Source organism: Hemicordylus capensis, chromosome 7, assembly GCF_027244095.1.
Source record: "Hemicordylus capensis ecotype Gifberg chromosome 7, rHemCap1.1.pri, whole genome shotgun sequence".
Classification (NCBI taxonomy): domain Eukaryota; kingdom Metazoa; phylum Chordata; class Lepidosauria; order Squamata; family Cordylidae; genus Hemicordylus; species Hemicordylus capensis.
The window spans coordinates 18,145,468-18,169,049 of NC_069663.1; the positions used below are offsets into that span (position 1 = coordinate 18,145,468).

The 23,582-nt window shown below is 44.7% G+C and overlaps 2 protein-coding genes and 1 long non-coding RNA gene across 3 annotated transcripts; 1 reads left to right on the forward strand and 2 right to left on the reverse strand.

Annotated features, from left to right (window-relative positions):
* Nucleotides 1–1,594: 1,594 nt before the first annotated feature.
* On the reverse strand, nt 1,595–16,042 carry DNAJC8 (DnaJ heat shock protein family (Hsp40) member C8). Its single transcript, XM_053268364.1, has 9 exons — nt 15,853–16,042; nt 14,093–14,194; nt 11,983–12,039; nt 10,229–10,295; nt 9,959–10,053; nt 6,312–6,383; nt 5,748–5,839; nt 3,579–3,654; nt 1,595–2,367 (listed from the first exon to the last, which is right to left on the reverse strand). Exons 1-9 carry the CDS (start codon nt 15,919–15,921, stop codon nt 2,245–2,247), a joined length of 753 nt encoding a protein of 250 aa, XP_053124339.1. The 5' UTR covers nt 15,922–16,042; the 3' UTR covers nt 1,595–2,244.
* Nucleotides 16,043–17,573: 1,531 nt separating this feature from the next.
* LOC128333182 (uncharacterized) lies at nt 17,574–18,663 on the reverse strand. Its single transcript, XR_008310867.1, has 2 exons — nt 18,506–18,663; nt 17,574–17,982 (listed from the first exon to the last, which is right to left on the reverse strand). It is a non-coding gene; the product is annotated as an uncharacterized LOC128333182 (long non-coding RNA).
* Nucleotides 18,664–18,765: 102 nt separating this feature from the next.
* On the forward strand, nt 18,766–20,413 carry ATP5IF1 (ATP synthase inhibitory factor subunit 1). Its single transcript, XM_053268365.1, has 3 exons — nt 18,766–18,946; nt 19,065–19,144; nt 20,142–20,413. The coding sequence occupies exons 1-3, from the start codon at nt 18,851–18,853 to the stop codon at nt 20,284–20,286; spliced, it is 321 nt and encodes a 106-aa protein (XP_053124340.1). The 5' UTR covers nt 18,766–18,850; the 3' UTR covers nt 20,287–20,413.
* Nucleotides 20,414–23,582: the final 3,169 nt, after the last annotated feature.

Below are 23,582 nucleotides of genomic sequence, written 5' to 3' on the forward strand. Positions count from 1 at the left end.
CCTTAATATTGAATGTGGATGCTTAGCCTAGCATTTGGTCATTTAACCTCAATAACAGTCCTGTGCATTTGAGCTTTTTGATATTTGTCTTCTTAAACAATGCAAAAAAGTTCATAACATATTGTTTAAGAACAAAGTGTTCTTTATTTGTATGAACTGGCTTGGGGTCCCCCCACCCGACTCCAGTGATTGGAACTACTCCACACATTGTCTAGTAGCAAGCAAGCAAACAATAATTCCACCGCAGAACAAGAAACCCTGGGCTTCCCTTGTTACAAAAGCCTGGCCTAGTTTCCGGGACCTTATTTTTAAATTGAAGCAGCAGCTTTATTGTTTCATACTATGAAAAAAGAGGGGTGCAAATGGAACAAAAAAACTCCTGCATGGAGATTCATGCTCAACTTCATGTCAACAGCCAGATTAATAGGAAGTAAGATTACTCCTCCAAATGTCTGATCATCCAGCTGGGCAGTCAGAACTGTGTGGGTGACAGTGTGCAAGTGGCTTGCTGCTATTAGCAGAAGTGAAAAATCCTGTAGCCGAGACAGCAAGGGGTGACTCAGGCACTAAACCGCTTAACCTTAACTCTGCCTCCTTTAAGACATCACAAAACTCTACTCAGCAACTGCAATAATACACACAAGATGGTTGCATTCTGGGATGTTGATGAGCAGTTCGGCTCGTCAAAGGCCAGGTAAAGACAACTACTTGTGTGTTGCAACTATTTTTAGATATCCTGAGATTGGCTTATGGCTGTCCATTGCTGATCTGGAGCTTAGCTGGCCCAGAGGCCAACAGTCTGGTCAGTGAAAGACTCCCAGAAGCCAGGCTTTATTATTATTAATCAAATTTGTATACTGCCCCAAACTTTCATTTCTGGGCGGTTCACAATAACATAAAACCAGTTAAAAACATATACAAAAACTTAACAATTTTAAAATAACCAGAAATTTATACCCCAAAATATTAGGAAGCTTAGAAAACTTGGGCAAAAAGATGAGTTTTCAGGTGTTTTTTTGAAAATTGCCAGAGATGGGGAGGATCGTATCCCCATCTCTGTATTATTATTTTTACATTTATATCCCGCTCTTCCTCCAGGGAGCCCAGAGTGGGTGTACTACATACTTAAGTTCCTCCTCACAACAACCCTGTGAAGTAAGTTAGGCTGAGAGAGAAGTGACTGGCCCCAAGTCACCCAGCTAGTCTCATGGCTGAATGGGGATTTGAACTCAGGTCTCCGCAGTCCTAGTCCAGCACTCTAACCACTACACCATGCTGGCTCATTTAGCCCAAGTTTGGCCATGTTAGATCTAAAAAGCAAAGCACTTGGCCATGCTGTGCCTTCCAAACCTCCAAGAGTATGATACTAGAAACTAAGCCTGGAGCTGCAGTGAGGGCTTTTTAGTGAATTTCAGGTTTTACTATGTATACAAGCTCCACCACCACACTCCACCACCTCTCATGGTGGCTATGCTGCAGTGCCAGAATGAGACACAGGACAGAAAATATTAGAAAACATGCATCATTACATGCAACATTAGAAAAAGTATTGAAACATGCATCTCTAGAATGGCTGAGAATCAAACACCAAACATTTTTGGGTAAAAATTTATTTTACATACAGAACATTGCCACTAACTGAATATTCAATGAGATAATGTTTATTTACAGAGCGGTCTGGTATTTTAATTGGCTAGTCACCCACCAGCGATCCTGGAACTAAGGAGTTGCCAGCCGGGAATCCAAACCAGGGGACCATTTCAGCTCCATGCAACTGAGTTGGTAACTTTGCAGAGTCCAACTAAACATCTCCATTCCAGGCTTCAATCCGCTCTATTGACAACTGGAAACCGATGCCGATGAAAACCTGACAACCGGTCTAATGAGCAGGGGAGTCCACCAGACACCATTCTCAGCACCTGCCTTAGTTGGACACGTCTACAGATCAGGCCTGATGGCGACTTGAACAGCAATATCCTTGGAATACAGAACATTTAAATTACAGAACTACAGGTAAATGCGACAGCAGTTATGGCGGGGTTTTCCTACGTAAGCCAAGTGTTCTAAGAGCAGCAGATTTGACCCTGGACATCACACCATGAACCTCAGGCAAAAAACGGGCAGAGTACAGAAGATACTTTGACCAAACTCAATCATACTGAAAACAAAAGATCCTACTGGAAAGCAAGAAGGGGTTAAACGTGGTGGTACAGGAGAGTCCTTTGGAGCCTGGAAGAGCCAGACTCATTCACGCTGCTCCATCTTCACTTTGGGGGGCCTCAAAAAGGTCCTGTTTTTCTTCTCTTTCTTGCCTTTTGTATTTGCCTGGAAGTTCCTCCAGCTGTCTACACGTCCATCTCGACTCTCCTAGATATAAAGAAGAGGAGAGAGAACAATTAATAAAGGCCGAGGCCAGGGCTTTAATTTCCTGTCCTCCATCCAACAGAAAAGACTCCTTCAGATGTCTCCAGAGCACAAACCAGCGGCTTCCCTGCCTCCAACCACAGAAAGAGCTAACTGGTCACAATTTGATTATCTGGCTTAACAACAACTGGCAGGGCTCATGGAAAGTTATTGTATATGAAAGCAAAACAATTCCCATCTCTGCCTTCTGTCCCAAACTTCCCAGACCTGTTATTTAAATCCCGGCTACAATCCTTTGCCTTAGCAATATTGGCTTTCATAACCTGACCTCATTTCTAGCCAGCCCATCCCTACTGCAGTTCAGTGCTTCCCTGAAGCAATGTCTTGGCACCACGTTTTCATTTTCAAATTCCTTGCATATCAACGTTTAGGAAGGGGACATACCTCAGTGGCAGGGCATATGCTTTGCACACAGAAGGTGCTGGTTTATATATGACAAATATTTATATACCGCTTTTCAACAAACATGCCCAAAGTGGTTTACATAGATAGATACAAATAAATAAATAAAATGGCTCCCCGTCCCCAAAGGGCTCACAATCTAAAAAAGAAACATAAGATAGACACCAGCAACAGCCACTGGAGGGATGTTGTGCTGGGGATGGATAGGTTCAGTTGCTCTCCCCCTGCTCAATAAAGAGAATCACCATTTTTAAAAAGGTGCCTCTTTGCTCATTTAGCAGAGGATTTATTGTTTTATTGTTAGATTTCTATACCACCTTTCATTCAAACAATCTCAAGGCGGTTCACACAAAAGTTAACACAAGACTACAAAAGTTACACAATTAACATATCAGCTAGAATATAAAAATATTCTAGATTAGAATCTAGATCTGATTAAAATACAAGCACAATATAACCACAAAAGATAAGATACAAAGCAGCGGCAATAAGAACAGTCATATACAAGCCTGAATAAAAAGCCAAGATTCCACACGCTTTCTAATAAACTGTGATTCTATTCCTGGCTTCTCGAAGTGAGGCTGCAAAAGACCTGTGTCTGAAACCCTGGAGCACTGCCGCCAGTAGACGATACTGACAACAGATGGACCATCAGTCTGACCAAGGAGAAGGCAGCTCCCTACGTTCAGGCTTAGGTTGCTGAGGCTACGCCCTTGATGAGAGAACACCACAAGTTGCCCAGGACCAGTTACCTCAAAGTTCTTTTGCCACTCTCGCTCACGCTTGGCTTTCTCTTGAGCCTCAATTTCTTCTTCTCGCTGCCGCTTCCTGGAACGTAAGCCAAAGAGGAGAAGTTAACAAGACATTCCCGATGGACGAAATTAGTATTCAGGGGTGGAGGGGTTAATAATAGTAAGATATGACTAATAAAAGCTGGTTATAAAAGGCTATATTGATATGGCATGAGGATGAACTGCATGGATCTGCTGTATTAAAATATACAAGGTAAAAAAACCCCTGAAGAGACTGACTGAATACTCCATAATTAAAAACATGGGAGCCGAGATCAAGCTCAGGCTGTCACCTGCCTGGAATTCATGCCCAGCTGTAATGGGGTTTTTTAGCTACGAACTGCCCTCGGGTCAAGGCCTGGTGGCTGTCAGGGCCCGGCGTATCCTACGCGCTGCCATGCAGAACTTGGCAGTGTTATACGTGAGGGTTGGATCTTCATCCGAGAGCGGCATCACGGTGTCCAGAGTACTAGGAGAGGAGATCTTGTCCCACCCCATGTCAAGTCACGTGGCAAGTCTTCAGGGGCATCTGGTTTAATATACTCAAGATCAGGGCAATCTTGGATACCATTTTAGAACTAGCTGCAGGGGAGGAGAGAAGGCATGCCCTCAGCTCTTGCCTGTGGGCTTCCCAGAGACATCTGGTGGGCCACTGTGTGAAGCAGGATGCTGGACTGGATGGGCCTTGGGCCTGATCCAGCTGGGCTGTTCATATTTTCTTAAGAGAGGAAGAGCATATTTCCCATAATCTTACACAGCAGCTACCTATCCCCAAGTAGTTGGGAGAGCAAAGGGTCCAAATTTAACAAACAGAGATTACATTAGCTCTTTGAATTATCTGCATGCAGAAGCTGGGATCAGGAGCACAGCCTAGCAGCAACTCTCCATTTTATGGAAGAACCGCTTTTTAAAAATAACAAAACCAACACCTCTCCGATATAAAAACCCTTAAGAGCAACTTGCTCCTGCTGTAAAACACAGCCAACATTTGGGTCAAGAAGAGGTGCAGGTTTTGTGAACCAGCCATAGTTCACAATAGTAGTTACCAGGCTCCTGTGTTCAGAATACTGGGCCACATGATCAAATTCTGTACAGAGCTACTCAGAGGAGACATACTTAGTTAGAGGTGGGAAAGTGTGGCTCTGGAGCAAAAGGTGGCAGGAAACAGAAGTTCTGGCTCTCTCCGCGACAGGACTTGGCAAGACAATGACCGCCCTCTACAGTCACAACTGGATGTTACAATCGTCTATTTCTTGCTCTCTTCCCCATAATATTTTTGTCTGACATATTAGACATAGTGGGTACAGTTTTCACCAATCCCCACTGCCCCCTGAAAATATGACTCTGAAGGTTGGGGGAACCTCGGGGACATATTTTCAGGGCACATCAGGGCCAGAGGGAAGGGTGGGGGGAATCAGCAAAAATTGCCCTTCTTCACTTGCATGCATGATATTATCAGTATACTGCCCAGTGCAACTTGCTCCAAAACTCTGGAATAGGGGAAATGATACATTTAAACAACTCAATGAGAGCCAGTCTCTTCTCTGCATCAAGCAATTTGGAGTATAGAAGACTGATTTTGGACATGGAATATGCAGGCTCAATCCCCTATTCTGCTAAGAAGCTCAGTGGACCACACAAAGTAAGTGTCTATCCCTTAATGTAACCTGCATCAGTTATCCTGGATATCCTCCGAGTCATCAGTGTAAGGCTATACTTCTTACTCAGTATTTAAATGCAATAATGTTACTCTACATTGCTATTAAAATGCTTAATAAAATAATTCTTTTATTCCAGCACTCCCTCCCAGACTTGTTTTGGTACACCCCAACTATTAAGATTTATTTATTTAGGGGATGGGGCCAATCAATAAAATAAAAGTCTGCTTTGCATGCAGGATGTCCCAGGTTCCCTCCATGGCAGCATCTGCAGGCAGGGCTGGGAAAGATTCCTGCCTGCAATCTTGAAGAGACCACTGCCAGTCAGTGTACTGAGCTAGATGGACCAATGGTCTGACTTGGTATAAGGCAGCCTCCTATATTCCTAAGATTTAGGACACTGCCTATGTGTACCAAGAATCTCATGTTCAGCCTCAGAACATAGGACCTAAAAACCCAGCGTTCCTCCTACCTTTCATGCATTTCTTTTGCCTCTCTCTCTTTCCTTTTAATTTCCAGTTCCGCAAAGAGTTTCATGGTCTGTTTGTAAACAGCTTGTTTGAACTGTTGAGAAAAGAAAAAAAGCAAGTTTAGGACATAAAAGTCTAGCTTCAGCTTAGCCTTTCAGTCCGACAGTCTTAACCTCTGGGCCTGAAGAAGTTCAAAGCTACAAGTCAACTCTTGCACCCTTAAAACTCTGTCTTTCTGCTCACATCAGCATCATCACAACACCTGCACACCCCAGAGAAGTCTTTCCAATGTTCATACAAAATGCCATATTGTGGTAAAGTTATCAAGAGTGTGGCTATTTTCTGTTTTGGGGATTAAGACTAAAATTGCAACCAGAAACAGTCAAGGGGAGCAGGAAAGGGGTAGGGGACTTTTACATTTTGCTATACTCCCATCTCCCTCTGTAAATGCCAGGTATTTTAAGCCAAAGCCAAACAGAAAGAAATGAATTGCTCCCAAAGAAATTGGATACATCCCAGCCTTTCTAGACTCAACCTTGCAAACTATTTATTGCTTGTCAACTTACTACTTCTGGGTCATCCTCTTCTATGTTGGTTGACTTGCCTTCCTTCTTCAACTGTTTCTTTTTCTCTTTTGCCTATTAAAAAAAAAAAGGTACAAGTCAGGAACACAGAAGCCTTACAAAACACGAGTTTGCAGCTATTCCTCAGGCTCTTATCTCTATGACTGATTCCTACAGTGCTATAGTATCAGTCAACAGAGACACAATTTTAATGGGCATTGATTGGGGTATCCTAGTCTATTCCCTTGTTAGAATATAGATAGTTACATTTAAAATATTTGAGGCAAGTACTACAAAACAGTCCACACAAGCACTGTGAGTGACTTAGGACAAGTTTGAGTACTCCAATTAAGATTTTAAAAAGTTTGCAGTTATAATGGGCAGTATTCCCCCTAAGGCGTGCGCATGTGCACGCGCTCACAAGTTTTTGGATGTCCGCTCAGTTAGTTTTAGATCCTGTTCAGGTTGAATCAGGAAAGCCCCATTATAAATGCACATGCGCACACACTGCCTTGATACTGCCGCCCAGAACAATACTTGTTCCACGCACACATGGAAAAAATGAGAGAACATGCTGATTCTGGGCAAAAAGAGACTGAAGTTGAACACCCTTTGACTGCACCAGGGATCTGGGAAACTATAGGCCAGTTAGCTTAACTTCTGTGCCGGGTAAACTGATGGAAAACATACTTAAGGACAATTGTTAAACATATAGAAGAAAAGGCCTTGCTGAAGGAGAACCAGCATGGCTTCTGCAAGGGCAGGTCTTGCCTCACTAACCTTTTGGAGTTCTTTGAGTGTCAACAGGCATGTGGATAAAGGTGATCCGGTTGACATAGTATACTTGGACTTCCAAAAAGCTTTTGACAAAGTTCCCCGCCAAAGGCTCTTGAGTAAACTTAGCAGTCATGGGATAAGGGGACAGGTTCATGTGTGGATTGGTAACTGGTTGAAGGACAGGAAACAGAGGGTAGGAATAAATGGACAGTTTTCACAATGGAGGGAAGTAAGACGTGGGGTCCCCCAGGGATTTGTACTGGGACCAGTGTTCTTTAACTTGTTCAAAAATCATCTAGAAGTTGAAGTAACCAGTGAAGTGGCCAAATTTGCAGATGACACTAAACTATTTAGGGTCGGGAAATCCAAAACAGATTGTGAGGAGCTCCAAAAGGATCTCTCCAAACTGGGTGAGTGGGTGACAAAATGGCAAATAGGGTTCAATATAAGCAAGTGTAAAGTGATGCATATTGGGGGGAAACCCCAACTTCACATATACACTGATAGGGTCCGAGCTGTCAGGTACTGAACAGGAGAAAGATCTTGGGGTCTTGCTGGACACCTTGTTGAAAGTGTCAACTGGGTGTACAGCAGCGGTGAAAAAGGCAAATTCCATGCTAGGGATCATTAGGAAGGGGGTTGAAAATAAAAATGCTAATACTATAATGCCCTTATACAGATCTATGATGCGGCCACATTTGGGGTACTGCGTAGGTGCAGAAGAGAACAAACAAGAGGATCAGGGAACTGGAGCACCTTCCTTATGAGGCAAGGCTACAACATCTGGGGCTTTTTAGTTTGGAAAAGAGAGAGGCATGATAGAAGTGTATAAAATTATACATAGAGTGAGGGGCAGAGAGAAATTTTTCTCCCTCTCTCACAACACACGAGAACCAGAGGTCATCCCATGAAACTGAAGGCCAAGAAATTTAGGAACAACAAAAGGAAGTACTTTTTCACACAGCGCATAATTAATCTACGGAATTCTCTACCATGGGATGTGGTGAAGGCCACTAGCTTGGATGGATTCAAAAGGGGCTTAGACAAAGTCATGGAGGACAGTTCTATCAATGGCTACTAGTCTGGTAGCTATAGGCCACCTCAGAGGCAAGATGCCGCTAAACACCAGTTGCAGGGGAGCAACAGCAAGAGAGAGGGCATGCCTTCATTTCTTGCCTGTGGGCTTCTCAGAGGCATCAGGTGGGCCACGGTGGGAAACAGGACGTTGGACTAAATAGGCCTTGGGCCTGATCCAGCATGGCTGTTCTTATGTACACCTTCCTCCACAGGCATTACTTACGAAATAACAACAAGTATTTGTATGGTGCTTTGAACACTCCAAAGGCAAGTAGGGTATTATTATCCGCCCCCCCATAGTAGCTGGGGGCTGAGGCTAAATGGAAGTCTCTCTCTCCTAAAGTCATTTAGTGAATTCATGGCACAAGTGAGATTCAAACCAGGGAAGTCTCCATTCGCACCTCAGTCTGAGCCACTAAGCCAGGAGAGCACAGCATGTGGACAACATAAAACACTGTTCAAAGCAAGGCAGTTCCAAGTTCAGCTCCCATAGATTTCTTAATCCATCTTAATAAAGCTCACTACCCAACTCTGCAAAGGTTTTCTTCTTGGCCCCGGGCTGCTGCTAATATCACCCTCTCCTGGGACCCAGTAACACATCTGCCCTTGGGACAAGCTCAAAACATATCCATGGCTGGGAGTACAGGATAGTCATGGGGCATTTTGGCAAGGATGGAAAACCAGAGTTAGAGAGGGACGGCTTACTCGAGCTCCTCCATGTACTCCAACAGTATGGAAGGAGTAGCAGCAAGGCAGCCTAGATGTCTGCTTCCTTGCCTGTTGTTTAATTGGAAATGAACACAAACATGTTCTCACTTTCCTTCTGTAAGCAGGGGGTCTTGGAGCACAACTTTGGTCCTCCAGCTGTTTTTGGATAACAACTCAGTCACAGTGGCCAATAGTCAGAGATTATGGGAGTTATTATTATTATTACATTTACATCCCGCTCTTCCTCCAAGGAGCCCAGAGCGGTGTACTACATACTTAGGTTTCTCCTCACAACAATCCTGTGAAGTAGGTTAGGCTGAAAGAGAAGTGACTGGCCAAGAGTCACCCAGCAAGTCTCATGGCTGAATGGGGATTTGAACTCGGGTCTCCCTGGTCCTAATCCAGCACTCTAACCACTACACCACGCTGGCTCTTATAGTCCTCCACCATCTACAGGAGGGTGAAAGTTGTGCAGTCCTGTCTTAGAGGGATATCGTTTAGTCAAACGGAAATGCTAAGATTGAGAGGAAGCTATGTGAAAGTGTTCAAACAACTTAATGCAATGCATGTCAAATATTAATCTATTATTCTATAAGGAAGTGACCATAATGAACTCAAACTCTTAATTCTTAGCTCCATTTCTTTCTTTAAAAAGTTTTGAGACTGATTTTTTAATAAGATAAATATTTTAATTTGTCCAAAAGTGTGATCTATTCAACTTCCATAAACACATTGGAAAAGAGACTGCAACAGATCTCAGATACAGTTATCTGCACAATAATTAACATTCATCCCAATTCCAAGAATTTAAACACAAATATCAAAAGTTAAGTTAGGTGTCTTCCTGACCCCAGTTGTTTGTAAAATGCAATTCTGCTCATGGTCAAGGCACATTTTTATTAAAATCATGGCTGAATCAGAGTATGGGAAAACTCTTACAATTTAAACATTTGCAAACAAACACTACAGCTCTCAGTACATATAATATTGTGGATAGAAGGATGCCCTCTCTAGGCAACCAAGCCCAGTTGCTTAATCCCCAAACCCAGGTCACAGGCTGGCTGTTACACACCCCACACAGTACTTACAATGTGCTCCACATATTCCTTCCCAGCCTGTATCACGTCCAAAGCTCTCTTCTTTTGCTCCTGGTCCAACAACAGCTTGTATGCTTTGTCGACAGCTGGCAAACCAAATATTTCCATCAGCACATTCACATAACTTGACGAATCTACCCTGCTTTAATGACTAGAGCTTGAGTAACAAACAAAGCCACCATTCATTTTTAGAGATCCAACAGAGCAGCTCTCTCCAGCTCTAACATCAAAACCAGCAACACAGAAGAGTCATGGAGGTACCTTCAAACGCCTTCTGGGATCTGTCAGCATCATCTTGGTTTTTGTCAGGATGCACCAGTATGGATAACTACAAAGTACAAAGCACAAATTGCTCTTTGTCAAAACTGGTGATGCTGTCACAAGTGTGTACACACATGTACACACACACACCCCACACCTCTCCTTCTCTGTGCAATTTATGAATAGCACACCACTAAACAATCATAGTTAACTGCACTCTTTCTGAGGCAAGCCCTTCCTTGAATTCTGATCCCTGCCCCCAGATCTGGATTCTCAGTCAGCCAGCTTCCCCCACTCTGCGAACCCATTTTAATCACTCAGGAGATGGTGCTCAATGAATCAATATAGCCTTATTTACGACTGCAAATATTTATATTTGTCACTTCAGCCAAAGTTCTCAAAGCAGTTTACATAGAAAAACAAACACAGACAAACTTCTGCAATGCACTCTATGTGGGGCTGCCTTTGTACGTAGTCTGGAAGCTTCAGTTGGTACAGAATGCAGCAGCCAGGTTGGTCTCTGGGTCATCTTGGAGAGACCACATCACTCCTTTGTTGATGGAGTTACACTGGCTGCCAGTAGCTTCCAGGCAAAATACAAAGTGCTAGTTATAACTTATAAAGCCCTAAATGGTGTAGACCCTGGGTATCTAAGAGAACATCTTCTTCATTATGAGCCCCACCGCTCATTGAGGTCATCTAGAAAGATCCATCTCCAGTTGCCGCCAGCTCAGATGGTGGCCACATGGGAACGGGCTTTATCGGTTGCTACCCCGAGACTGTGGAATGTGTTCCCTACTGAGATACGATCCTCCCCATCTCTGACAAATTCTGACAAGCATTTAAAAACCCACCTCTTCACCCAAGCTTTTTCAGTACTTTAAATTTTTAAGGTTTTAATCTGTGGGTGATTTTTAAATTTGTTTTATTTAACAATTCAAAAATCACCCACAAATTAAAACCTTAAAAGTTTTTGTATATGTTTTAACTTGTTTTATGCTATTGTTAACCGCCCAGAGATGAAAGTTTGGGGTGGTGTACAAATTTGATAGATAGATAATAAGATGATCCTCTGTCCCCAAAGCGCTCACAATCTAAAAAGAAACATAAGGCAGACACCAGCAACAGCCACTGGAGGAATGGTGTGCTGGGGTTGGATAGGGACAGTTGCTCTCCCCCTGCTAAACAAAGAGAATCACCACTTTAAAATGGTGTCTCTTTGCTCAGTTATGTTCACCATTTGTATGCGTGTACGGTGTTCACAGGTGCAGTTATTCATACATTATGTTGAACACAGGTACAGCAGTAAACTGTGTGTCTGTACCAGTGTTCCCTCTAACAGAGAATTCCAGATGTTGTTGACTAAAACTCCCATAATTCCCAGCCAACAGCCCTCGCAGTTTGGGTCTTTGGAGTTATAGTCAACAACATCTGGAATTCCTTCTTAGAGGGAATGGTGGTCTGTACCATGCATTCGAGGGGCCTGGATCCAAGTTCACTTTTCAAATGAGTGCAGGTACAGTCATTCACACAAAAATATGTACAAGTGAAAAGGCATCTGCTTCTTTAGGGGCAAATCACATGCAGCTTTACCATCACTATCTCCCTGTAGAAACTAGTTCTTGTACCTCCACTGCATCACTGCTGAAAAGTAGCCATTGCTCTTGAGCAAGAGGTATGTTTCCTCTTCTCACAATCAAGTCACAATGTTACATTCAGGCCATGAAACTGGCAACAATGCCAGAACTACCTACCTGACGGAACCTCTTTTTTATTTCTTCATCTGTAACTTCAGGATCTAACTGCAATACCTGGAACAGACAAAAACAGCATAATCACCAGCAGTTCCAGTTTCTGCATCCTTGTAACTATCCACAGCTTTCTCCAGCAAGACCATCGCAACCTAATAGGCAGGTTGAGGTAAGGAAAAAAGGCATGCTCTTCCCCAGATTACATAACTGGAAGTTAAATAAGCTCAGAAACCTCATCTGTGTGCTTAGATGGACATTTCTCTCTTGCTGCTGAGACCAAGAGACAAATAATCCCACATGCAGAACAGAAGAGGAAAACTGCTGTATTAGTAGCAGCGTTAGATTTGGGCTATAAGGACCACATCAGGAGGGATAAATTTTCAGTTCAAAAAAATATCTCCAATACACAAGAGGGAGTGCAGGGACGCCTGGGAACCATAGTTCCTCTTAGCCTCTCCAATACACTTAATTTTGTTGTATACCAGTGAGGCATCTTTTAGACCTGCGAACTCCGAATGTAACGGAGTTCCGACACACACTATCCCCCACCACATAAAGGCAGGTGCTCATGGTGCAACTAGGATCAGGCAGTAGCTGTTCTTTCCAGCATGGAAGAGGGCACCTTTATTGCTGAACTGGTAGCTGCGTTGGGGAGACCAGGAGGATGCGGAAATGCCAGAAAGGCACAAGGTGGGGGGGAGTGCAAGGGAGCCTGGGGACTGTAGTTCCTCCTAGAGCTTTCTCCTCCAATACCCCCCGCCCAACGCAACCTCCCAAACACCCCTGAGCAGCTACCGGTTCCACAATAAAAGTTCTCCCCCACTGGGAAGAGCAACTACTGGTTCGTCAATTGTGCCTTTTCCTGGAAATGAGAGACCTTAAGACAGTGGTGCACATGCTGGTAACCTCCAGGCTTGACTACTGCAACACACTCTATGTGGGGCTGCCTATGTACATAGTCTGGAAGCTGCAACTGGTGCCAAATGCTGCTGCCAGATTGGTCTCCGGGATGTCCCGTAGAGACCATATTACAACAATACTAGAAGATCTACACTGGCTACCAAAAGGTTTATGGGCAAAATACAAAGAGTTGGTTATTACCTATAAAGTCCTTAACGGCTTGGGCCCACGGTATTTAAGAGAACGCCTTCTTCATTATGAACCCCACCACCTATTACGATCTTCAGGGGAGGTTCGTCTGAGGGTGCCACCAGTTCATCTGGTGATGACTCAAAGGCGTGCCTTCTCTGAAGTTGCCCCAGGACTGTGGAATGGACTTCCGGCTGAGATTAGAGTTGTTCCATCCCTGTTGGCTTTTAGGAAACAGCTGAAGACACATCTCTTCAGCCAAACTTATTCAATAAATAAGTAAATAAATACTCCCTGGCACTGGTCGCCCTGGGAATGCCTGCCTCAGTGTGGAACTTCTGACACATTTCAATCAACTGCACAGGCCTAGTAACTTTAAGGAATAGCAGTATTTAAACATGAACACACCACACAGTAAATAGAACTCCTCCTTCAAACCAAGTGATACTGTGAAGGAACTTGGAAAGAGGCAGAGAGCATAGATTTATTAACTGCAGATCCAGCATAAAAATGCTTGAATCAACTACATCACAAGAGTGTGGTGCCCTGGGTTCCCATTAAAGCAGTGAGTAGAAACAGGCCATCATGGCACAAAGCATAGGAATTGGGTTGGATTCTACTATTCTGCTACATCAAGCACTATGCTTTGATAAAATGTCCAAGGATGCATAATTTATTTGCCAGTTCAGTGACTCGGCTCCAATGAATGACTAAGATTATTTTAAATCCTCCACATGAGAAGCCGAGAATGCTGGGACTAGAGACTCAATAGATAGCTATGAATATTCAATTCCAAACCCCACCCTTCTGAAGAGTCCGCTATGAACCAAGCATGACTGTCAGCCACAGAACAAACAAATTAACACCTATCAATAAGCCCTAAGGGGCCATTTACAATTTGAATTAGGAGGGAAAGTCCTGTGCCAACATACAAACACCAACTAACCCATGTACATTTTACATCACAAGCAAATAAAGCCCAGGAGGAATGCAGTGTCTGGACAATCAATGCTCTTCGACTTACCTCAAATGGATTCAGGTTGAAATAGGATGATCCAGGCCTAGTGAGCCTCTCAATCTGATTTTTTGAAGTTAACACAGAGTCTCGCTTTTCTATTTGTTTCACCTGCAGAGATTGGAACCATATTATAATGCCACATGATGAAAGCAGCAGTTTTACACACAGCGTCTCTTCAGAACCCAGCAGCAAAGCAGTAAAGACAGGGATCCAACACAACACACGATTGAAACGTATCAAGGTGTTACTCTTTACAGCAATATGATTGCCTATGACAACAAATGATTGTTTTAAAAGCAGAAATATAAGTCCAAAAGGAGACCGAAAAAGATAGAGCACTGTCCTCATCAGCTGAATAAATAATTCCAGGCAAATTCATAAACTGCTCTGGTGTGTACGTTCAACATGCAGCAGACCCTGGGAGTGACTTTTGATCTTGTGCAGCACTCTGACCCTACTAAACATAATAGAGTTAGGTCTATGCATGTATATGTGTAGACTCCCACCATGCAATCTAGCTGTTTAAAAGTGGAGGGGAGGTACTCCCTCATCCTACTATATGTAGACCCTTACTCACATATGAATTGCAATTGTGATCCAATTTGGCATATCATTTAACCTACATATTTAGTTAAAAACAACCCCCCACTATATTACGCTTCTGTTTACAAATCAGTAAAACATGCATACTCTCTCACACACTTCCTAGGGATAATCACCTGTAAAACATTAATCACAGCTTTGAAACTGCCAAGCTTAACTAGTTATTGCATTGACATTTATTCATTGTGACTAACATTTTTATGACACATACAGGACTTTTTCCACTTCAGGAAATTTTCCACAGAACATTTTCAGACCCACACCTCTGCTCCTGCCCGTCAATGTTTTGGTCACTGATTATAAGGCCCTGGAATAATTGCTAAGCACCACACAGATATTAAGATTTTATCTTTTTAAAAATGTAGATGGGCATAACAAATTTAGATAAGCATCTACCAGGCTCACTGTATTTCAGCTCTGGCTGTTCCCCATGGATCTGTACTGACACCCTATACCGTGGCATTTGTGGAAAGCTACTGCATACAGCCATGGCCCAAGAGCCCAGTGTTGGCAGATGGGGCCTGAGAGTAAGCTCTCCAATCAGTATGCTTCCTTGGGCAACATCCAAGAACTAGTTGGGGAGAGAAGTAGGGTTGCTAACATGGTCTGAAAATATCCCGGGAGATCTCCCCCCCCCCGCCACCCAATTTTTTTTCTTTTTTGAAAAAAGATGTCTATATTGTGAGCCAAATGGGAAGGAAGTACCATCCTCTTCTTGCTTGCATCATTCGTACCTTCCGATCTTATTGTTCTGTGCAAGTCACCCTGAGGCCCTTCCCACTGAAGATTAGTATAAACAACAATCGCCTCCTAAGAATACGCTGCATTTTTCACAGTATCAGACCATGAGCTTCTACGGGGTTGCCTTCAATCGCGATCAGGAGACCGGTGCGGATTCCTGGAGGCTCCAGGGCAACCATGGAGGGCTGACAACCCTGGCCAAGAGGAGCCCCGGAAGCGCAGCCTGGGCCGGGGGGCAAGGGGCGAGGGGCGAGGCAGGGGCTGCAGGCCGCCCCTCCACCGGCCACCCCTAGGGCTAAGGGTCGAGGCCCAACCCGCTAGAGCGACGCCTCGCCCGCTAAGCGCAAACCCCGAGGCCTACGAGGTGGGGCCGGGCCGGAGAACACTCAGCCAGGCAAGGAAGGCGGACCGACCCTCCATACCTCCGTATAGAAGGTGAGAAATGCTTCCTCAGCGCCGCGTCCGGCTTCTCGCTCCCCCGGAGCCGCCATCCCTTGAGCCACGTGACCCACACAGCCCCCTCCACGTGATGCGGGACTCCAGGGCTCCGTAGGCGCCCTCTCCACGTGATCACAGGCCGACGAACTGGCTGGTGTTCGCTCTACCCGCCCCGCGCCAATGCCATCTCCATGACATCAATCGCTCCAGCTTTTCTTGGATGGGCGGGGGGAGGGAGAGAAGTGGAGTTTCTTAAAGGGCCAGAACAGGAGCACTGGGTTATTATTATTATTATTACATTTATATCCCATACTTAAGTTTCTCTTTCACAACAACCCTGTGAAGTAGGTTAGGCGGAGAGAGAAGTGACTGGCCCAGAGTCACCCGGCTAGTCTCATGGCTGAATGGGGATTTGAACTCAGCTCTCCCCAGTCCTAGTCCAGCACTCTAACCACTACACCACGCTGGCTCTAGGCTAGGAATGGAATCTAGGGTTGCCTAGGAATGAAGGAAGCTGTCTTCCTTACAAAGTCAGAGCACTGGGCTATCTAGCTTAGTGTTTTCTGCTCTGACGGGCAGCGGCTCTCCAAGGCCTCAGATCGCAGCTTTTCTCTCTGAGTGTGCCCTTATGGGACTCTGCAATCTCTAGCACAGTTTATTGTGGGACCAAACGGGGCTCCAGACTATGGCACTAATTCATTATATTTTTATCCTACCCTCCAAGGAGCTCAGGGTGGCTCTTCATCTTTAACTTCACAACAATCCTGTCAGGTAGGTTAGGCGAAGAAAGGGAGGAGAGGGAGCTGTCTGCTTTGCTAAGCAGTGTCATTTGCATTTGAACGGGAGACCACATGTGAGCACTGTAAGATCCCCTTAGGGGATGGGGCTGCTCTGGGAAGAGCACCTGCCTGCTTACATGCAGATGGTTCCAAGTTCCTTCCTTAGCATCTCCAGATAGGGCTGGGAGAGGCTCTTGGCTGTAACCAGTGTTCCCTCTAATAGGGATTCCCAGATGTTGACTACAACTCCCATGATCCCCAAGCAAAAGCCATTGCAGCTGGGGATTCTGGGGATTGTAGTCAACAATATCTGGGAATTCCTATTAGAGGGAACACTGCCTGTAACCTTAGAGAATCCGCTGCCAGTTTGTGTAGACAATACTGAGCTAGATGGACCAATGGTCTGACTCGGTATATGGCAGCTTCCTCTGTTCCTAAGAGTTTCTGGCCCAAGGTTACCCAGTGTGGTTTATGGCTGAGGTGGGATTTGAACCATGGTCTTTCTAGCTGAAGTCTGACACTCTCTACCCCAGTGATCCTCACTATTTTTCAAGTGGGGACTCCCTTGGCAAAAACCCTTCAATGTGAGAGCCATGACCCTCTGTGCTGACCTCTGCACACTACTGGGCTTTTCTCAATGCTGGGAGGGCCCTGTAAGAGAGACAAAGCAAAGGCTTCTCCCAGGAGCGGTAAGGGGAAAGCACTGGGGAAGGGCCGCACTTCCCAGCACTCTGTGCATGCTTTCCAAGATGGTTCAGGGACACAAAAGGGGTACTGGACAAAGCACAGCACTGCACAGTGAGAATGGTCATCTCCACATGGTGCCAGGGGGGCTGTGCAGAGTATTCAGCCTTGGCCGAAAAACAGAGGAGTGGAAATTCACTAAACCACAATTTGGCCTATGTACCAAGTAGATAAGCCAGGAGGATGAAGCAATAAGGAATTTACTAATTGGTGGTTAAAATCTGCAAAGCACAAGTAACTGGTGGTTATAATGTCCAAATGTTCAACTCTTTAACAAGAAGAAGAAGAAGCAGCAGCAAAATTTCTTTTTGCAAAAGCAAGATAGAACTTACAATAAAAAATAAGTGAGTCCACACAATGAAAATATAAATTAAACATAAACAAAAATAACATCAAAATAAAATTAGATAAAAACAGAAAGAAGTGCTTAAAAAAAATTAAAATAGTATCTGGATCAGAAATGGGGGCGGGGAGACTGAGGCACTGCCACTTGAACTGTAGGATCGAAATTAGCAACTTCTGGGGATTCTTCACTGATTCAGATGAGTCAATTCACACACGGAGAAATGAGATTCTAGTGTGGAAAAAGGTCTGCAGGTAAATGAGATAAAAAAAAAATATCAAAATGATGTTCAGTTCAGTTCAAGGTTTATTACCAGCACAACAAGGAAATAGAATAGAACATCCAACACAGTCAAAATGATGTTAATGGAATGCCTCCATACTTGAGGGGTTGGGTAGTAAATTTTGTATGGGAACCTGCGAGCGATTTAACCATGCTTTCCTTTTCCAGGCTGTGAAAGTCGTTCTTCAGAACTACTTGAGAGACCTTAAACTTGGCTTAAAGGCCAAGTTGAAGACTGATCATCCTGAAGAGAATCTATCTATGTCGTCGCTAAGAGGCGACACCGATTTAACGGCACTTAATCAATTAATCATGACAATCAATTAATCATGATGGCAATGTGGAGCCTCCATGTTCAGGGCCATTCTGCTTGCTACTGCATGCCAATCATTGGAGGAAGGAGCCATTGTTTTCTTATTCTGCACGTGAACTTCCTGGGAGCATCGCCTTGTCCACTACGGGAAGCAGAATGGTGGGCTCTACACAGACCTTTGATCTGATGATCCCAAAAGGGTTCCTTCTTTTTATGCCGTTCTGTTCGTGGCCAACGGATGATGCCTTCGCTCCACTACCGGAAGTTTAGAGCGTGAGCGGCTATAACCTTTCTCTCGACCTACCTATCTTCATGGTTTCTCCTTTTCCTGGGACGCTCCTCCTTCTTCCGCGCGTCCTCCTTCATAGCGTCACAGTGGTTGGCGGGTTCCTTCCCGCCCCTTTGCGCCGATTGGCCCGCGCTTCACCTTTATTTCCGCTTCCTGTCAGGTTCAGGAAGAGGCCTTGAGGAGGCCCAGGGTGTGTCCCGCCCCCACTCTCCTCCAAGGACAGAAAACTGAGATGGCTGCCGTGGGTTGTGTGTTCCGCAGCGGCTTGCGAGGCGCCCTGGCTCTGCCGACGCAGCAGCGGGCCTGGATCTCTGGCTCCAACGACCAGGTGGGGGAAGGGCTCGCTTGGGGGCGTGTCGGGTCCGGTGGTCCGGGCGGTGTTGTAAACTCGCAGGCGGCCGTGGCGTGAGCCCTTTCTGACGTTTCTCCCGTTCTGTTTTCCTCAGCGGTCCGACAGCGGGTCTATCCGTGAGGCTGGTGGCGCCTTTGCTAAAAGGGAAGCGGCCGAGGAGGCGCGCTACTTCAGGTGCGGCCTCTCTTTCTCGAAGCCTGGCTTGTTCCCTTGCTAAACAGGGTCCGCCCTGGTTTGCATTTGAATAGGAGATTACATGTGTGAGCACTGCAGGGTATTTCTCCCTTAGGGGAGGGGGCCTCCCTGGGGATAGCCCCTGCCTGCTTGCATTGTTGTAAACTGCCCAGAGACATAAGTTTGGGGTCATATAAAAATGTGTATCATTAACATATTTATATTATAACTATATTATAATAATGCAGCAGGTTCCAAGTTCCCTCCTTGGCATCTCCAAGATAGGCCTGGGAGAGACTCCTGTCTGCAACCTTGGAGAAGCTGCTTCCAGTCTGTGTAGAGTGTATGTGTAGCTTTGAATGGGCCTGCCCTAACTTCTGCTCCACTGAGTTAAATGTACCTCAGCAGCCATATATAATCACTTGTCATATACTTGACAGCTGTCCTGTTCTTTCAGTTCCAGACAGACAACAAAAACAAAGTGTATTGTGCTTTGATGGGCCACTGAATCTGGCTTGTGTGTCACAACATGTGCAGACCTGCTTTGAAAAGACAATCAAACTGATGGTCACATTCTGTGGCAAATGTTGAACAGTTGCACTAGCTTTTGTCACCCACATTGTGTCTCATTCTAAGCCCTCTGGTTGGGCTAGGCCCCTTAACCTTGTTGTTTGAGTGCTGCATCGTATATTGGTGCAGTCTGGTGACTCCTCTACTCAGCATAGTGTGCATGGAGTACAGTGGGAAGCAACCTTCCCTCGAACAGGGATTCCCAGATGTTGACTACAACTCCCAAGATCCCCAAGATGGCTTTTGCTTGGGGATCCTGGGAGTTATAGTCAATATCTGGTGATCCCTGTTAGAGGGAACGCAGGCCAGGGCTCACATGTCGTGGTGGTGGTGGTGGATGGATTGCTTTGCTTCACTGCTTCTTGCAAGTTGCCTTTACTGCAACCCATCCCGCAGAAGTCTTGGATAATCTGTTATATTCATGCAGGAAGAGAGAGAATGAAGCTCTGGCAAACCTGAAGAAACACCATGAAGAGGAAATAAGTATCCACAAGAAAGAAATAGAGCGTTTGCAGAAGGAAATTGAACGCCATAAGTCAAAGATCAAGAAGCTCCATCATGATGATGATTAAGTAGCTGCTTGCCCTGTTGGTGCATTGTATGTTGGCAATTGCTTTGAAAATGGTTGGCGACTTCCATGATCTTGCTCTTATCAGTGTGAGAATTGTGAAATAAATCATTCACGTCTTGATCGTAAAATACTCTTTGCAGACTACCCTTAATATTTTGCTGTGCCTTTCAGACGGTGATTTCTGGCTGTGCAGAACATTCATCTCAAGATACAGAAGGGCTTAGGCAACCTATAAGATGCATCTTCTAGATCAGTGGTTCCCAACCTGGGCTCCTCCATATGTTGCTGAACTACATCATTCCCAGCTACAGTTGATTGTGGCTGGGGGTAATGGGAGTCGTAGCTGAGCAATGTCTGGAGGAACCCAGGTTGGGAACCACTGTTCTAGATGTTTGCATTGTTCAACCAATCTTTCCTACTGTGTGCATACTTCCTCCTTTGTTGTCTAGAGCAAATAGTACTGGCTCTGCCCCTTCTCATTGACAATCACTTGCTTTTACACTAATGCTATAGTGTACATACAGATTGCAAAAGAGTGAGCACAAGAGCAGTGAAGCTTTCAGATAAGACAATTTAGTTTGATCTTATGGTGGCCATTCTGAAGCTTGGGTCCCTAAATGTTGTTGGACTACAGCTCCCATCATCCCCAGCCACAATGGCTGAAGGGTAATGGAAGTTGTAGTCCAACAAATCTGGGGACTCAAGCTTGGGCACCTGTGTCTTCTTATATCTTAGAACGGCATCCAAGTTAAATATTTCATCAAGCCCACTTTCAGGTTCCTAACAGAAATGCCTTATCCATTGTTTCAGAAGGAAGATCCCTTGTCACTCATCTTTATCAGCCAAAAGTTGAGATGCCCTGGGTGGGAAACGTGGTCCCCTGATCCTTTCATCATAGTACCTTTTTAAGCCTGATACTTTATTGCCTTTCCAGAGAGATCATTTTGCAGTGTTCCTAGGCAATTCTAAGATTCCTTTCAAACCCAATCCTGGTTCATCTCCAGTATTCCAACTTGGGTATACCTTAGATATATACCCAAGATATCTCTTTGCTATGCTGTGCTGGACTGGTGTTCTGAGGTAAACCTTTTCCAAGTTTTGACTACTAGTTTTCAGTCTTTGAGTACCAAATGTCAACTTTCTGGCTAGCATGGGAATAATTTAAAAATTCTGGAGTACCCTATTTAAGACAAGTTTGTGTGAGTGTCAGTCAACCTTCGGCTTTCTGGCCAGCAGGGAAGTATCCAACTTTACTATACAAGTTTAGTAAACACATTTCACCCACAGAGGGATTCAGGATATTGTTGTTTTTTAGCAGCGGGGGCATGGGGGAAACCCCACCAAGTAAAACAAATAACAAAAGCAGAGAAAACAGCAAAAACAAAAACCCTAGCACTTGAAACAAGTTTCAACCCCCCTGTTCAGCACCAAAAGCAAAGGAGCATAGCTAACTGGTATTCCATAGCTGTAGGGCAGCATTCTAGAAGGCCCTGCTTCTTGTGGAGAGTAATGCTTTTCTCAATTTACAGATTCATATGGGTAAGGGCTCTCTGAAGAGGCCAGGACAGACCATTTAAGGCTTTCTAGGTCATCTTTCTGGGCCCAAGGCACACACTGGTAGCCAGTGAAGCTGTTTAGGCACTGGTATAATATGCACCTGAAACCAGTTGGATAGTGTTCCGAGCCAGCTTGATCTCTGAACTATCTTCATGGACACAGAACACCTTATAAGAATGGAATCCTGAGGTTACTGAAGCATGAACCGCTGTGATCAGTTCTTCATTGACATAGCCCTTGGAAAGACCACGAGTCTTAAGGGCCACTGTGAATTTCCCTTTGCAAAGGAGCAGTGTGTCAAGATGGCAAAAGAAGGTGAAGAAGGAAATCCCAGGCTCTGTGCCACTTCAGCCCATTCTGTCACTACTGCAGCTCCAGCGACTGGTAAGCAAAGCAAAGTAGAGGGTGTTTGTGGGGTGGGTGGATAGAGGGAGGTGCTTGAGGGATAGGGATGGGGCTGGTGGTAATGGGGGAGAGAGCTGGCAAACTTCCCTGAAGATGAGTTGTGGTTTAGAGCACTAGTCCCTCTTTCTGTGGTAGGCTTTTTAACTTCTACAATTATCCTCCAAGCTTGAATTTGGTCAAATTTGCCAGCGTCCCTAACTTCACTACTAGCATTAGTGCAGGACCTGACACCATCGCCTCCTTGGCATGTGCAAGAACAAACCACAGATTTGATAAAATGCAAGGTTCAAAAAGATGTGCATAGTATGACCTTTGAGAGCAAGTAGAAAGCCGTGCTATAGTTCAGTGGCTGGGAGAAGCAGTTCTTTTCTAGAGGGATTGCTGCTCAGTATGCATAAAAACTAAATAGTCATTCTAGTTGCATTTTATGGAAATGCAGCATGTTAGAAAGGTTTTAATTTATTTATTTTTAGGAACTTCTTTGGGTGGGCTCTGCCAATGGGGCACTGAGAGTAGTGCAATCTAGCCATCTTACCCTCTTCTACTGAAAGGCCTTCCTTTCTGCCTCAGGTTGCTGCTCTGTCTGCCTGGCTCTGTACCCACTTCAAATTATGTTAATATATAAGGGTCCTGCATAGTAGTTATTCTTCCAATGTGAATTGCTTTCACAACTTCTTCTGTGGATCTCGCAATGAAACATGTAACTCGGTGCTTTGCTTCTGTACAGTACACTCCCTAGAACCTGTCAAGCAAGTTACAACAAAGTCTTCAGTAAGAAAAGCCCAATTTTTGTGTGTGGCAAATGCTCAGATAATTTGCAAAGGTGATCATATTTACACAGCACCATCTGGCTGCAGATGAGAGTCAGTCCCCTAGCACAGCAGCAGAGGATCACCACGCACAAGATGCCAATCTGTGATCCAGTTCTCTACCCCTAGACCATCAATTGGAGCCATCCTAGCCATCAGACCAGAATCCTCTGCCCCTCTTGCCTCCCGCATTTCAGTTGTTTCTGGTTTTAAGAACTGTATATGCTAGAGGCACAATTTGCTAGAGTTAGGCATACAGATTATCGGCAGGCTACTACATGCACTGCATACTACTGGGCAGGCTACCACATGTGTGGGATTCAAAATCTGGACAGACCTGAAACAGTCAGGATAGCAGGTACTGTATAGAACTGCTGTAGACAAAATTGTGCTCTTTCAAATCTAGTTCCTCTTATAGAACACTTCTTGTGGCTTTATTACATGTGTTTGGAAGTTATTCCAAAGCATCACACTGGAAACTATTACTAGAAACAGTTATTTTTTGACCAAGGAGCTGTGAACTTAC